Genomic DNA, 13959 nt, shown 5'->3' with positions numbered 1-13959 from the left:
TGACCTTTATGTGGAATGATATTTTTTATCATCTAGACATTATAAATTACCTTATAAGGCTTTTGCACAGTTTTTATGTGGGCATTTTGTACCCTTTTCACTTTCTTTTGATGGATGATAAGAGACATCACCAGAACTTTTGGCATGTTTTCTTCTGGCTGCAATCCCTATTTTCACCTTTACTCTCCTGTTCTGTTCACAATCCATTCAAACTGTCAAAAGCTTATCAGACGTGAACACGGAGCAAACGGTTTTCTGCAGATGTCTTTAGGGTCTTGATGATTAAGGACACTCTGAGCAGCAGTTCCAACCATATATATTGGTTATAATACTCAGTTCTAACATTTAAAAGAAAGCAAGTTACATGAACAATCATCTCCATATGCCCTCACTTGTGGACAAATACAAGCCTTCTGTTGCATCACGGAAACCAAAGATATCTTTGGCTAGTTATTAGCAGAGCCTTCTTTGTTGTACATTCACTGTGCTGTCACTAAACTATGGAGCATTGGTGCTGTAGCACAAGACACATGTGATGTTCAAAATACTGTATTATCTTCTTCTGAATAGGCAAGAGATGCATTTTATAGTAACAGTTGAATAAAAATAGAAAGTAAAGTAGATCTAATAATAACACTTTACGTTTGTAACACCAATCAATGCACAGCACCCTTTGTAGAAAGGCTTAAAATAGATAGAACACAACTTTCTGACAAGAAGAGAGAAACTTGTGGAGTAAGGTGGGACACAACATATATTCTTCCACTTACTCCTCCCTCTTGTGGTGACACATGTCATTACAGAGGTATTAGTGGCAAGATAATTTTTTACAAAACCCAAGAAAGCCTCAAGTCTTTGGTGAAACTTGGTATATATTTAGTCTTACTCGTGCTACACACGTGTGAAAGCTTTCAGACTAGTAGTCATTGCACAAATACTGAACATCTGAGGTTCGTCAGATGAGGTGTGTGAATTTATGTTGAATGAAGTCGATGCTGTTGTGAATATTCCTCCCAAAATGAGACTGGGTTGAAGGGTTTATTGATGACCAATAAACAGGCGAGTGTATCCAGAGGTGAGGGGAACCTAAATGAAAATATGTTATAAAGAATCATTGAACCCAGCTTATGTGAATTATTTGTACTGTAAAAAGCAAATTATTTTTTTTGTTTCTTAGAGGGCAGCTACAATATTTCAATGTAATGACATTTCTCATTGTAAATATTCCTGCTTATGGTCTTCCCCCACTTAGTCTTCCTCCGCTGACACTCTCATTTGCCTTACAAACCTCTCCTAGCTCTGCTGTGGTTCTTGTGGCTGTAAGTGAAATGCATTAGTGACTGCATCAGTGGCTAATGAGATTGCAAAAACAATAATAATGGGCTACACAGTAGAGCTCTTACATATAGCTGCTGAGCTTTATCCCACTGAATAAAATAATCTTTACAGAGTCATGAAAACACAGCATTTTAATTAGATCTCTACTGTGTGTATTATTGAGATTATTCTATAGCTTAAAGGTCCAGTGTGTAGGATTTAGTGGCCGCTAGCGGTGTAATTGCAGATAGCAACTCCCTCGCTTCCCCCTGCCTTTAAAAACGTGAAGGAGAACCTATGAAAAACAGAAAACATCCCTGTCTGAGCCAGTTAAGGTTTGTCCTTCTGGCCTGCTGTACCAAAACATGCCAGTGTCATGACCAAATGGCGGACTCCATGTAAGGCGTCTGTAGATAAAAACGGCCACAAAAACACAAAGATTCATAATGTTGTTTCCTAAATGTTACACGCTGGACCTTTTTTAAAGGAGCTTGAAATTCGGCATATAGTTTTGATATGGGAAGTGTAGGCTAATAGTTTGTCCTGCGTTTGATGAAATTACTGAGTATTAAATATCTAACTAACTCTATCCCATAAAGTTTCAGTATGCATGTAGCAATTATGTGTATATTTGGTAATTTTATTGCTTTTTTGCAGATTTTGGATCCCAGGACTGCTACGACATACCTAGATCATTCCCTTCTGACAAAAGCTGCTCATTTGAGTTCAATGAGACCTTCAACAGCTACTTCGTAAGTTTTCTTCCAACGTTCACCAGTGTATGAGCTCAAAATTCTGTAGAACATTGCTGTACTTTCATAGTGGCAGACTGTTTTCATGGCAAAATTGGCTGATAAAACAATATCAAAAGCACAGTATAGACAAGTACGACATCCAAATCACAGAAGCTGCATGATAAAGGTAAAATGTGACAAAGCAGCATTATAATGAAGTACTGTAATGCTGCAGAGAGCCCCTGGTCTACAAATCTTGGAATTGGAAAATGTGTGTTTAATACAGACCCTAACAAATGTCACGTCATCATGATTTAATAGATTATGGTATTCTGTTTTTCTTTATTGCTGGCCAATAGAATACACTGCTACATAAACAAGCCTGCTGCATGCAGTGTATTTATTAACTTTTTTTTCGGAGAATCATACATGGAAGCAAGCGCCTAATTTCTCTTACCAAAACATATTGGGCCTACAGTTACCCAGTTAACTGTTTGTGCTTCTTGTCTTAAAATAAGGTTTAGAGGCAGCCTTATACAAGCTTGGTCTGTCCTCTGTTTGTGAACCTGTATGTATGCTTTGTCTCCCACAGAAAAACAAAGGAATGATGCCAGTGGGTAGCCAGTCCACAGAGGAGGTAGACCAGAACTATGTACCCATGAGTGCCAACTCCCCATCACACCATCACTCGGGCAGTTTGCCAGAGCCGATGCACGAAGCGAACTATGTGCCCATGACCCCAAGCACCATGGAGTTCTCCTCCCTCGGAAAGCAGGTCCCCCCACCCGCCCACATGGGCTTTCGCTCCAGTCCCAAGACCCCTCCTCGCAGGCCAGTGCACGGGGACCAGCCCCCACCGGTCGACCGAAATCTCAAACCTGATCGTAAAGGTGAGAGGCCGATGGGTGTGCATGCATGTGTAACTGAGACTAGGATCATAAATGTTCTATAGCTTTGTCAAGTTCTTGCTGCGGGGTCGATGTGTGCTGAAGTTTATTGTGGCACTTAACATTTTCCAGTATGCTCGGTATTCACTAACGCAACAACTGACCATGCTTTGTCTCACACTCTATTCTCACAGTGCTGGCTCATGGTCATAAAGCCATCTGTACAAAATTCCATCTTTTCCATCCATTCTCAAGGCAGTGTCTTTCTTCTTCGTACTTCAGTTGTTGTTGTTGATGTGGAAAAATGTTTTCTCATTTTGTCGCCCTTGGTTTTTCCGGTGTATTAAATACGACCATCTTCCTCTGCGCCTGTCCTTGACTAGCTTATTTCACCTCTTGATGAATTAGTTTAGTGCCTGCTACATCCTCTTACATCCAACACAGTAAGCTCCTTGTCAAAAGCACTTTTGTCCCGAGCTCAAGAGGCCCTGTAGACCATTTTGGAGGGGGCTGGTCCCTGTGCCATGGAGTGACCGAAGCCCGGAGTGGTCACCTCCATCGCCTTTGTTCCCTTCATCTGAATGGAGCTCTTTGATGAAAGACCTAATAGCAAGGGGAATTACAATCTGGGCAGATTGAAAGGCTGAGCAATGGGCAAAGAGAGAAAGGGAATTGAAGGATGTCACAAAGACAGGGAGTCATCACATAGGCAAACTAAAAGCCAGGGCTGTTATTGTCGCTGAAGAAAATAGGACATGTTATTTAACTTCTACATTTCCCAGTGGGGAATCCTCCCATGCACAACTTTTGCTCTTTTTTCGTCCCGTGACCTTTGAGCCAGTCATCTCCAGATTTGGCGTGCACCGTCTCTGGACTGTAATGACTAACAGTTACAAAAAAATACTGTATTACTCCAAATCATCCGGCTGCTATACTACAGGCCCACCAGTTTTGGTGAATTACTCATATTTCTCAACAAAAAAACAACATTACTCAAAACCTTCCGTCTCGACTCCAAAATCATCGCTGCCAGTAGCAAATCAATTTCTAGCAGCTCATCAGCACTATTGTGTTTGATCAATTCTCTCGCATAAACAAAATCAGCCTTTAAAAATGTGTAATTATCGGCTACAGAATATTTTGATCCCAAAAAAAACTATTGCCCCTTTTGTAGTTGTAGCTGTGTCATTCTTATTTTTTCTTGCTATCTATCACTTCATTTATCTCATTCGTGTCCAGCAATCCTAAGTTTCCATTTGTTCTGTACTGTTCCTCACAGCATCTTATTTGACTGCCTTCACTGTATTTGTTTTGGTTTTATTAGGAGAGCTAACAAAACACAAATGTATCATGTCTAGTAAAGCCTTTTTTTGGAGGGGGGGTAGTGTTGAAACATCTGCACACTGTCCTAAATTGCATTCTTCTTCTAATGGCATCTTGTTGATGCATTTTAATGTTTTAATGTAAAGCACTTTGTAGTTGATGATTTGAAAGGTGCTAAACACACATGAATTCTTATCACAGTTTAGATTTAACACTCAATCCCACTTAGATTTAACACTTAACGTGCTGGGTTACTTGGATCTTGGATTTAAGCTACTTGGATTTGCTAAACTCTGTGGGCAAATACATTCTTTAAATGAACAGAATATAACATGCTCCTATTGATTTTTCCTTGGATATGATTACTTTCTTTATTTACCATGAGCCATGCAACATTCCTCTGTACTGTGGACTAATTCAACTCACTGCCAGCTATGTTCATCCTGTGTGCACTTCTCTCCCTCGTCTGTAGTGAAGGCTTTGACATCTGTGTTCAAGGCCCGCAACCAGCTTTTACTTTATTAACACTGATATGTGATTTCTCTGAAATGAATTATCTTACTTTGAGATTGCGGCACACTTAGGTTTTTGCTCTTGTCAGCACTGCAGAAAAATGTTGTTATCAGTGTGTTAATGTAAAAGGAGCTACCGAATGTGCCTCGTCAGTAAGTTACTCTGTTCTGCAGATTTGTGTGTGCTCTTCTCAACATGACATGGTTTCTCAGTGTACTCTCAGTGCTTATACACAGCTCATCGTGCATGCACAGCTGTGATGTCAGTCTTTGTGTGGGAAGCCGTGGTGCATGGAGTGAGGTGCATGTTGGGCAGTATGGGTCTGCTGTTGTCATGACAATCATCCTCTTGATAACTGTGCTGCACAAAAAAGGTGATTGGGTGTACATGAGGGTGTAGATTTGTTCAGCAAAGTCTCGTCTTTTGCTTTGCATGGCAGGGCGGTTGTTACAGTAGGGCTTAACTGTTGTGATCACCAAAAATTTTATAATAAGCAAAGTCTTCTTTCACCAATCAGGTCAGAGTCCTAAAATAATAAGAGCAAAAGGTGTCGGTTTAGAGCGAACCGACTCTCAAACCGTAGGTGAATTCCCGAGGGGACGACGCAAGGGTAGGTACTCTACACTGAACTGCCATTGTGTATCTGAAAACCTTCCATTCTTTGACCTGTCCAAACTCTACTTCATCTTGACTCTTTGCATGTTTTCAATAGTGTACTGAGGGGTTTCTCTTGTTTCTCAGGCCTGCTGGTGCTATCAAAGATTAACTGTGTGCAAACCCAGAATCAATTAAACTGTACCTTTTAATACTTCCAGAGCTACCCAAATAGGTTTAAAAATATAACATGGGTGTCAGAGCTGTCACATTAATCCAGTCTTATTATTTTAAATCCCAGCAGGAGGGGGATGAGTGTGCACTTCATGCATGGTGGATTTCACTCGATACCATTTTGAAGCTTGTGAACAGTCACAACATGCTTTTAAAAATAAACCACCTATCGCATTACCTAAATATCTCACTCTAATGTGACTACTTACATGCAGACAACAACTTACTAACATTTCTCTTCTCAAACATTTCTTTTTATGTTTTTCTCTAACATATTGTGCTTCCAAAAACACACATTCACAGGTAGCAGCCTAAACAGAATTATTATCACAAAAACACTCACATGGCTCTGGAAAGTAGTAGATAGCTGCTCAGGAGGAAATTGAACAAAGATATCATCTTATGAAAGAGAGCAGTGGCTGCCTACTTCATAAAGTATGTAGTTTACAATGTTTTAGTCACAGAAGCCATGGGTAATGAGAATTTATGGTGAACGTCTACTGTATAGTGAGATGCCATATTAGGCTGTGATAACATGTTAGCTGTTGCATTACACACAATTTTGCATTGTACATACAGGCCCATTGTTTTCAGTTTTTATTGTTTTTCAACCTTTTAAAGGAAGCTTAATGGTTCAAACTACATTTCACAGATTTTACGTCTTGGTCTCACAAAAATCTCATCTCAGTTTGCAAAAGACAAAATTTGCTTGTGATGAAGATATATTTTTTGGGTGATAGAAATTGAAGGGATATGTTGGGGGAGTGGAAATGAGTCATTTGTCATTTGTAAGGCAATACATTATGAAACCAGAGTTGCACTGCAAATGGCATTTTAAAATCTAATTTTCTAGGTTGTGTTTGTAGGATTTTCTTTTCAAAATAAAAGCTGAAAATACAGTGAAAAAATGTTTGTATGGTTTACATATACATTCATTGTATCATTTGTTCCAGTAGTGATCTGCATTAGAAACATTTTATAAAGTTACGATTAAAACAACCAAAACAACACATAGGTTAACTCCACATAATATAAAACTTTCCTGCCGTTGACCTTTGTCAGCCTTACTTACATGTAAATTAGGTATGTGTCTTAAGCACAGACTGACTGCTATGTGTACCTTGCTTCAGGAAGACCCGCTCCACTGGAGATTAAACCACTGCCAGAATGGGAGGAGCCCTGTACACCTGTCCGCTCGCCTGTCACACGGTCATTCGCTCGGGAGTAAGTATCTAAAATGTTGAGCAGCATTCATCATAATTTTACATTGTGCTAACAACTAAGGACGTGTTCACACTTCTCTGCTTTCCTATCAGCCCTGGGGTTTTTTTTAGTTAAAAGTGTGGGAGGCGGTCTCAAAACAGACACTGTGCCTCACATCTTATCGGCAAGAGTGGAGTGCTTTTCTAAGTTGAGAAAAATGTGACTTTATAAAGGAGTACGACATGGGACAACAAAAACAAATTGCTGTGCATCATCTCCTGGTGCCTAAAGCAGCTGATGTTGTTGTGCATTGTCCTACCTGCTCGTTATATTTCCAACACAAAACACAGTTGAGCTTTGGTGTGAACATTCCCTTATGTAGTAGATACAATTAACTAAAGAAGTAGGCACTAACATGTCATGCATTACTGTAGTCACTTTGTTACCAAAGTAGCACTGCTCAAACAAACCAGTCTGGGGTATGCCTCAGAGCTACACTACATTATACTGAATGCCGTTTGTTGGCTTATCTGGGATGAGGTCTATTTCTGTGCTTAGTGCTGCAGGGACTCTTCAGGCTGCAGTGGTTTAAGGTCGTGCCTGTTATGTCTGTTTTATATTTTGTGCTCACTAGACACTGCATTTGCCTGGAAGTCAGTGTGTAAACATTGTGAATGCTGCTCAGTTTCTCTAGGTTTCCAATGCCAACAAGACCCCCGTCAGTGCATAGTACGGCTTCCAGCACTGACTCCGAGGAGTGTGAGGAGAATTATGTAGTCATGTCCACAGATGAACCAGTATGTAACACACAACTATCCTCTGAAGTTGCATGATTACCTTTTCTATACTTCTCAAATCACAGATAATCAAAACTACAGTAAACAATCTGCTTAATGTCATTTTATTTTTATTGTGATGTGGTCTTTTGTGGTTTGTTGAACCAATTTTACATCATAAAATCTACAAAGAAAGTTCTACAGATGCACCATGAATACAGCAGAGTGCGTATGAGGCAGACAGAGTTTTCAGGGTTGAACACCATGCAGCCAAGAATGTCGAGCTATAATTGTTAGCAGAAATCCCATTTCCTAAGGTATACATCAGTATGGGCAAAATACTTGTTGCTGCAGACGGACTCCTCGACACTTCAACTCTTTTCTTTGCCGTTTCCTCTTGTCCTGCTGCCCTCCTTCCTTTATTCTCTTTTCTTTTGGTCTTTTGCATTTCAGGTATTGTGTTCTTTAAAAAAAATGCTTGTCTTGTCAAAGCAGTACCCTTTCTGTAGTTCAAAAGATCCCTTTTTGGTATTTTGGATTTGGGAAAAGGAATTGAGTTTAGGTGTCTTTTAGTCATTCAGTAATGTCTGTGGAAAGCAGGCACAAATGTACCCAGAACAATATTAGGCACATCAGCCGTACACTGATGGGACACCATTTCTGTCAACAGGGATTCTTTCTCTCACAGTTTGGGTATTCGATGTACCATTTTCCTATTTTTTTCTTCTTGTAACAATTTGTTAACCTTTTCCAACATTTGCTTTGATATTGTCTGCTGACTTCCTGTTTTTTCATCACTCATGTTTATTTCTTTCTCCCTAGTTCCTCATTTCTCTGGCTTCCTTAGGCCCTGGCTTCATCCATTTTCTTTTTCTTGCATTTTGTTCTTGACCATCTGCTTTTCTCTTCTTTTCTTTGTCACTACTTCCTTCTTGCTCTGTGTAGAGAGGAGTCCTTCTACTGCACAGTCCCCATCACCCCTGTAAAGAGGGAGGTGGAGGAACTTGACACCATAGAGGAGGTGAGCAGGGTTGCCAGGTTAGACATGCATGGCCTACCCTGTCAGAATGCCACAGGTTACCAGTTGCAGATATTATTAGATCAGAAGTGCATAGTACATACTTTGTTGTTCTGTTATCACTCCCTCAACATCAGCTAGAAACTGTGGCTTGGATACAGTTTGCAGTGATTTTTACATGCTGTACACAATCACTTACTTATTAGTATTTCCTAGTTTTGTCACCACCATAGTGATAATAACTCCACCCAACTTGTAGTTAGACATTAACCCTACCTATAGGCCAAACATGTACCTTAGTGTTGTCACAATACCAGGAATTGGACTTCTAATATTTACACTCTTTCCGTATCTTAAATTTGATGTCAAGAAGCAAAAAGAAAGGAAAACACAAAGTAATGTCAATGAACCACTGCTTTATTTGACAGAAAAATGTGGGAATGACCATAAACAAAACAAAAACGTAACAGAAACTCTGCAATCTGAACAGGTGCCAAAAACCTTGTCAGAATTCAAATGAAGATATGTTACAATCAGAGTTGCTTTGCAAAGTTATTTGTCTTTTATTAGACAGCTTCGAAGCAACTGGATTTTTGGCATGTTGATTTGGTGCCAGTTGTTAGCTTTATCAGCGAAATGGTCGAACCATGCTTCAGTGAACAAACTGTGCCCGTCTGGTTCCACTTTCTGACAGGCACCAGTTAGATTGATGTTCACTGATTAAACAACAGTGTCACCCGCTTGTTGTCACTGTTTTAACAACCTGTTTTTCTGGACTGGGACTACTGTGCACATATATTTTGCATTGATTGTCCATTGCAGTCTTTTTTTATGTTATTTATATATTTTAATTTTTTCATCCTTTAAATTTCCCAATCCTCAAACCATCTGTACCTGTATGTGCTCCCTCTGTTGGCGTGTGTTGAATGCAGTTTGGGCTCACAGAATATGCTTTGTGAAAGTACCAACTTTTTGGTAAATCAAAAATCAGCCAGATCTCTTAGCAAACAAATGTTGGTTATTGTGACAACGCTAAATTGAATCAAAATATGAGCTTTGTTTCACTGTGACACTGCCTCTTCTATCAATAAAAGCATCCTTTCCTTATGTAGAACATGAAGCTTGTTGCGCCAATGACTGCGGATGGTGGGAGCAGCCCTATGGTGAAGCCAAAAGGAGACAAACAGGTGGAGTACCTGGATTTGGATCTTGACTCCGGCAAATCTACCCCACCTAGGAAGGTAGGAATTTATCGATCCCCCACATCCGGAGCCGCGTGTTCACAACAACAGGAAGTCAGTTTAAAGGAATTTTAAGACCGACGCTTTTGTGTGTTTTCGTTCTTCAGATAAAAAGCAACGGAACTGGCGTGGCAGCATCAGATGAGCGCGTTGACTACGTGGTTGTGGACCAGCAACGGACACAGGCCCTTAAGAGCACCCGGGAGGCCTGGAACGATGGCCGCCAATCCACAGAGACAGACACCCCTTCCAAAGGACCCAAGTGACCATGTCGTCCCAAACGCCAGCCCACCCTCCAAACCACTGGGCCTTTTACATTAGTGTAAGCTCTGGTTTGTGCTTTGGGACGGTCCAGCTGTCATGTTCCACCTCAGCAAGATCCTTAGTGCGTAGGGGCCAGTGGAGCTTCATAGCCACTCAACTGTCTTTAGTTTACACTGCTGCACTGTGTGTACAGTTGTAGGGAGGGGAGTGAGCCAGGAATAAGCTGTATGCAGTATGAAAGCAGGTGGAATGACTGGACTTGTCTTCGGGGGTTTGACTTAAGCAGACTCACAAACTTTGAACATTCACTGCCTCCTATGTTGGATTAGAGTTTTTTGTTCTGTTGTTGACCTCTCAGTGGCCGGTGAGCGGATCCAGACTTTAACATTTCCTTAAATTATAATGCTGTTGGATGTCGTATTGGAGTGCAAGTGAAATCACCTGATAACATGATCACAATATTTCGTCATTGCAACACTCTACTAGTTAGGATAGCTGGTTAACAGTGTTGATTTTTTCAGTTTCTCCTGTTTGAGTCTGGTGATGTTTTTCAATTGGCACTGATCACAGGTCAGTTTAACAGTTTTTTTTCACTAAGTTACGGTGGATGGCTGAAACTGACCCCGATCTGCGTCTGAGGCAAACTCCAAACCTGATCCCTAAGATAACCTAGTACGACAGAATTTCAGAGTTTTATTACTTTTTTTTTCTTTCGATGCAAAGGCAGTTGAACTTGTTCCTTTTACATCTAACCAAGTGCTCAATTTAAGCTTTGGATTCACTCAAGGTTTAATCCACTGAACATGATTTGATTTCCATTGACTTTGTACGTGGAGATGCTTCAATCTGTTATAATGGAAGTGCAAAGACTGTACAAAAGTGTTATGTATATAAACAGGAAAAGTGTCCTTTATTTGTATGGAATATCCAGCGTGTTTGACTCGAAGGTATATGGATTCTGCAGGGTAGAATCCTGTGCCTGTCTTCGGTGGTATCAGGACTTGTGATTAATGAATGAATTACTGTGAGTTTTTAAAAGAACATGACAGGTTTTCTATAAGTTATGCAAAGGTATCAAACTTAGGCTAGAGAGAGAGAAAATCAGGTACTCTTTATAAATGCATACTAATACAACTATCCATTTTCTAATTTATTTCTCAAGTTATTTCATCAGGTGGATGTCGTGTCCACTTTTAGCTCAGTATTCTTGATTCATATGGAGGAACATTTGCTAAAAGTCTGTTAAAATGCTTAGTTTGACAAGCGCCGGTCAATTAGTTTCACAAGTTCATTGAAATTCCTCATTTCTCTCTCCTCTTAGGTTTAATTTATTACAAATTGAACTGGCATACAGTTTTGGGGAAATTGACTGCCTCCTGTAGTCGACGCAATGCATCTTTTATAAACAGTGAAAAAGTCTTGATGTCTGCATAGATCTGTGCTTTACTAACCTGTGAACTCTCACTCAGAAGTCCCAAGCATGTGTCAACAAATCATTGCTGTACATATTTTGCCATCAATTAGATTAACATGTATCATTTGAAAAATGTGCCTACTAAGTCATCTTCATTCTACTTCACTCTTTCCTTACTGCAGTCTCTTTGTGATATGGTCTGCAAAGCTGATGATGCTTTATCTTTTTTAATGAATCTCGACAGAAAAAGTAAATTTTAAAAATGGACTAAATAAAATCCAACCTCTTACGCATGTGTTGTCTTTTTTTCCATATGATTGGGAAAGGAAAAGAATAGCAAGTGAAAGAGTCCAGTGTTAAAGGTAAGTTTCTCTCCTGTCTTTTTTTTGTTCAATCATATTTAGGTTGTAAAGTTGATACTATTACATACACAGATTTAATTCCTAGCTCTCTGACAACTATATAATGGAAAATTGAACAATGAATAGTTTTTCAAGAACATTTTTGACAGTATGATCTTATCATCTGAATACTTGAGGATCAAACACTAATACTATTCCTTCTAGTATGGCACTATCAATATCTACCTAATTTCATACAAACTTAGTTGTTGAAATTTAGTCAGAAGACCCTTAGACTGTTGACAATGACATCCTTATGAATCTTTGAATTTATATGAACGCGTGTTGCCGTAGCGACAATGGCAAAAGCACTCACCTTGTTGTTTCAACCATTTGAATTCACATTTTGCGGGGCCTCAAACAGGCCTCGCCACGCCTCACTGAACTGGCACACACGCTCCCACACTGCGGCAGGCATTTTACATTTTCATATGGTCACGTTTGCCAGGTGGGTGTGTCAAAACATGGCTGCAATAGCGTCCCCTGAACCACCATTCGAAAATTGGCAGGTCAATGTATCATGTCAGGCGTAACAACGAAATACCTTGAAGCCAGCGATAATCCTAAAGCCCCCACAGGAAGTCGCCCATTTTGAATTTCATGGTCAGTTTTCTTGCGATTTGCACACGTTATATTTGAACAAATTCCTCCTAGGGAAATTTATCAGATCAACCTTCAAATTTAAATCAGCGCAATCTTAAGGCATTCATGATTAAAACTTGGTGCAATTTACGACATTCCGTTCGAACGCCTTGGTGTGGCGTCCAATTTCGATGATTCGCCAAGAAAGAAAAGTTGTCATTGATTCTGTGTACATAGTCAATCTCAACGAAACTTCCGTCTGATAAAATCCCGCCCTGAACACGTCTTACATGACAGATATTCGGCCACAGCGCACCCCGAGTTGTGTGGAGTGAGAGGGCCCCGTTCATTGGCTGCTTGCAGCTTTTAATTGATTATTGTATTGATGGCTGTTTTCCACATATATAAATAACCGATATATTATTATTGTCTAACCAGCTCCTGTAACTTAAAAACTTTATTATGTATCGATTGATCAAATTGGGACATCAGTGTTTCAATCATTACTTTAACGTACATATAGTAATTTCTACCGTTGTCTCTCACTTTCCTATAGTAAGACATAGTTAAATGACGTTGCAGTGATGATGTATTTTTGTAGTGCCAACCTGAAGTTAATATCATCCTGGTTCCTTTGGACCAAACAGCCAATGGCATTTTTCCATTGGAGTTTGGATTATTATGGAAAATAAACTCCAAAACAAGAGAAAATAATCTTCACAAATTACACTTTCCATGGTTTTTGAAGGTGGATCACTAGAAGTAAAAAACTAAATTTCGTCTATAAACAAACGAAATCACTGTCGCATGACTTCACTTAAACTGAACTGCCCATTTAAATAAAAAAGCAAGAAAAAAACCTACAAGTTGTTTTGTAACAGTTTGAGTCAGAATAGTTTACACCAAGAACAATATTGAAAAAGATCATTAAAATTCATAGAATAACATACAAATAAGATCAAATCAAATCAATATATTAGTTATTTATATTCATATATACAGGAAATACATTTTGCAATCCTGTTGAAATTTTATCTTTGTATTCTTGTGGTCTGAATCTGGCTGAATGTGAACACAGCAACGAGAACTCACTCTGTCGGAGGAACACAGTCCGCCTGTTGAGGATCTGCGGTTGTTGATGGAGCCGGTCTCTGTAAGAAGATGGTGGGAGTCTCAGATTTCTTGTTGTTTGACATCCTGAGTCCCAATTTCGTGTAAAACCGGACATTAACCAGGAGCAGCTGAAGTCCAAGCTATCCCTATCCCGGCTCTCTTCCTCTCCTACTTGGGGCGGGAAGCACCCGCTGTTGGCGGGCTTGGTCCCGTCCCGGTCGATTGGTTGATTGTTCTCAATATATAAATCTATAATCCAAACCCAACGCTTTCATTCTTTGATGACTGCAGGCCCGTTTATGTCTGAGTTGATACGTGATTCAGCAAATAAAGCTGAAAACAGGT

The 13959-nt window shown here is 39.8% G+C and overlaps 1 protein-coding gene across 12 annotated transcripts in view; it reads left to right on the top strand.

The window, feature by feature from the left end:
* gab1 (GRB2-associated binding protein 1) overlaps positions 1-11807 on the top strand; it is a 50663-nt gene extending 38856 nt beyond the window's left edge. For 8 of the 12 annotated variants that reach the window (XM_035660929.1, XM_035660931.1, XM_035660934.1 and 5 more), the window contains 7 exons: positions 1975-2069; positions 2644-2941; positions 5292-5384; positions 6733-6826; positions 7491-7602; positions 9712-9840; positions 9948-11807. In XM_035660929.1, coding sequence (XP_035516822.1) covers positions 1975-2069; positions 2644-2941; positions 5292-5384; positions 6733-6826; positions 7491-7602; positions 9712-9840; positions 9948-10106 — 980 coding nt within the window. In that variant the 3' untranslated portion in view covers positions 10107-11807. Of the gene's footprint in view, positions 1-1974; positions 2070-2643; positions 2942-5291; positions 5385-6732; positions 6827-7490; positions 7603-8526; positions 8603-9711; positions 9841-9947 lie in introns of all 12 variants that reach the window. The other 4 variants (XM_035660933.1, XM_035660942.1, XM_035660935.1 and 1 more) reach the window with 2 other exon arrangements.
* Positions 11808-13959: the final 2152 nt, after the last annotated feature.

This window comes from Morone saxatilis, unplaced genomic scaffold (assembly GCF_004916995.1).
Source record: "Morone saxatilis isolate NCDOM2014 unplaced genomic scaffold, NCSU_SB_2.0 Contig17, whole genome shotgun sequence".
NCBI classification, from domain to species: domain Eukaryota; kingdom Metazoa; phylum Chordata; class Actinopteri; family Moronidae; genus Morone; species Morone saxatilis.
The sequence above is the reverse complement of the archived record's forward strand: the minus strand, read 5'-3'. Positions and strand labels throughout refer to the sequence as shown.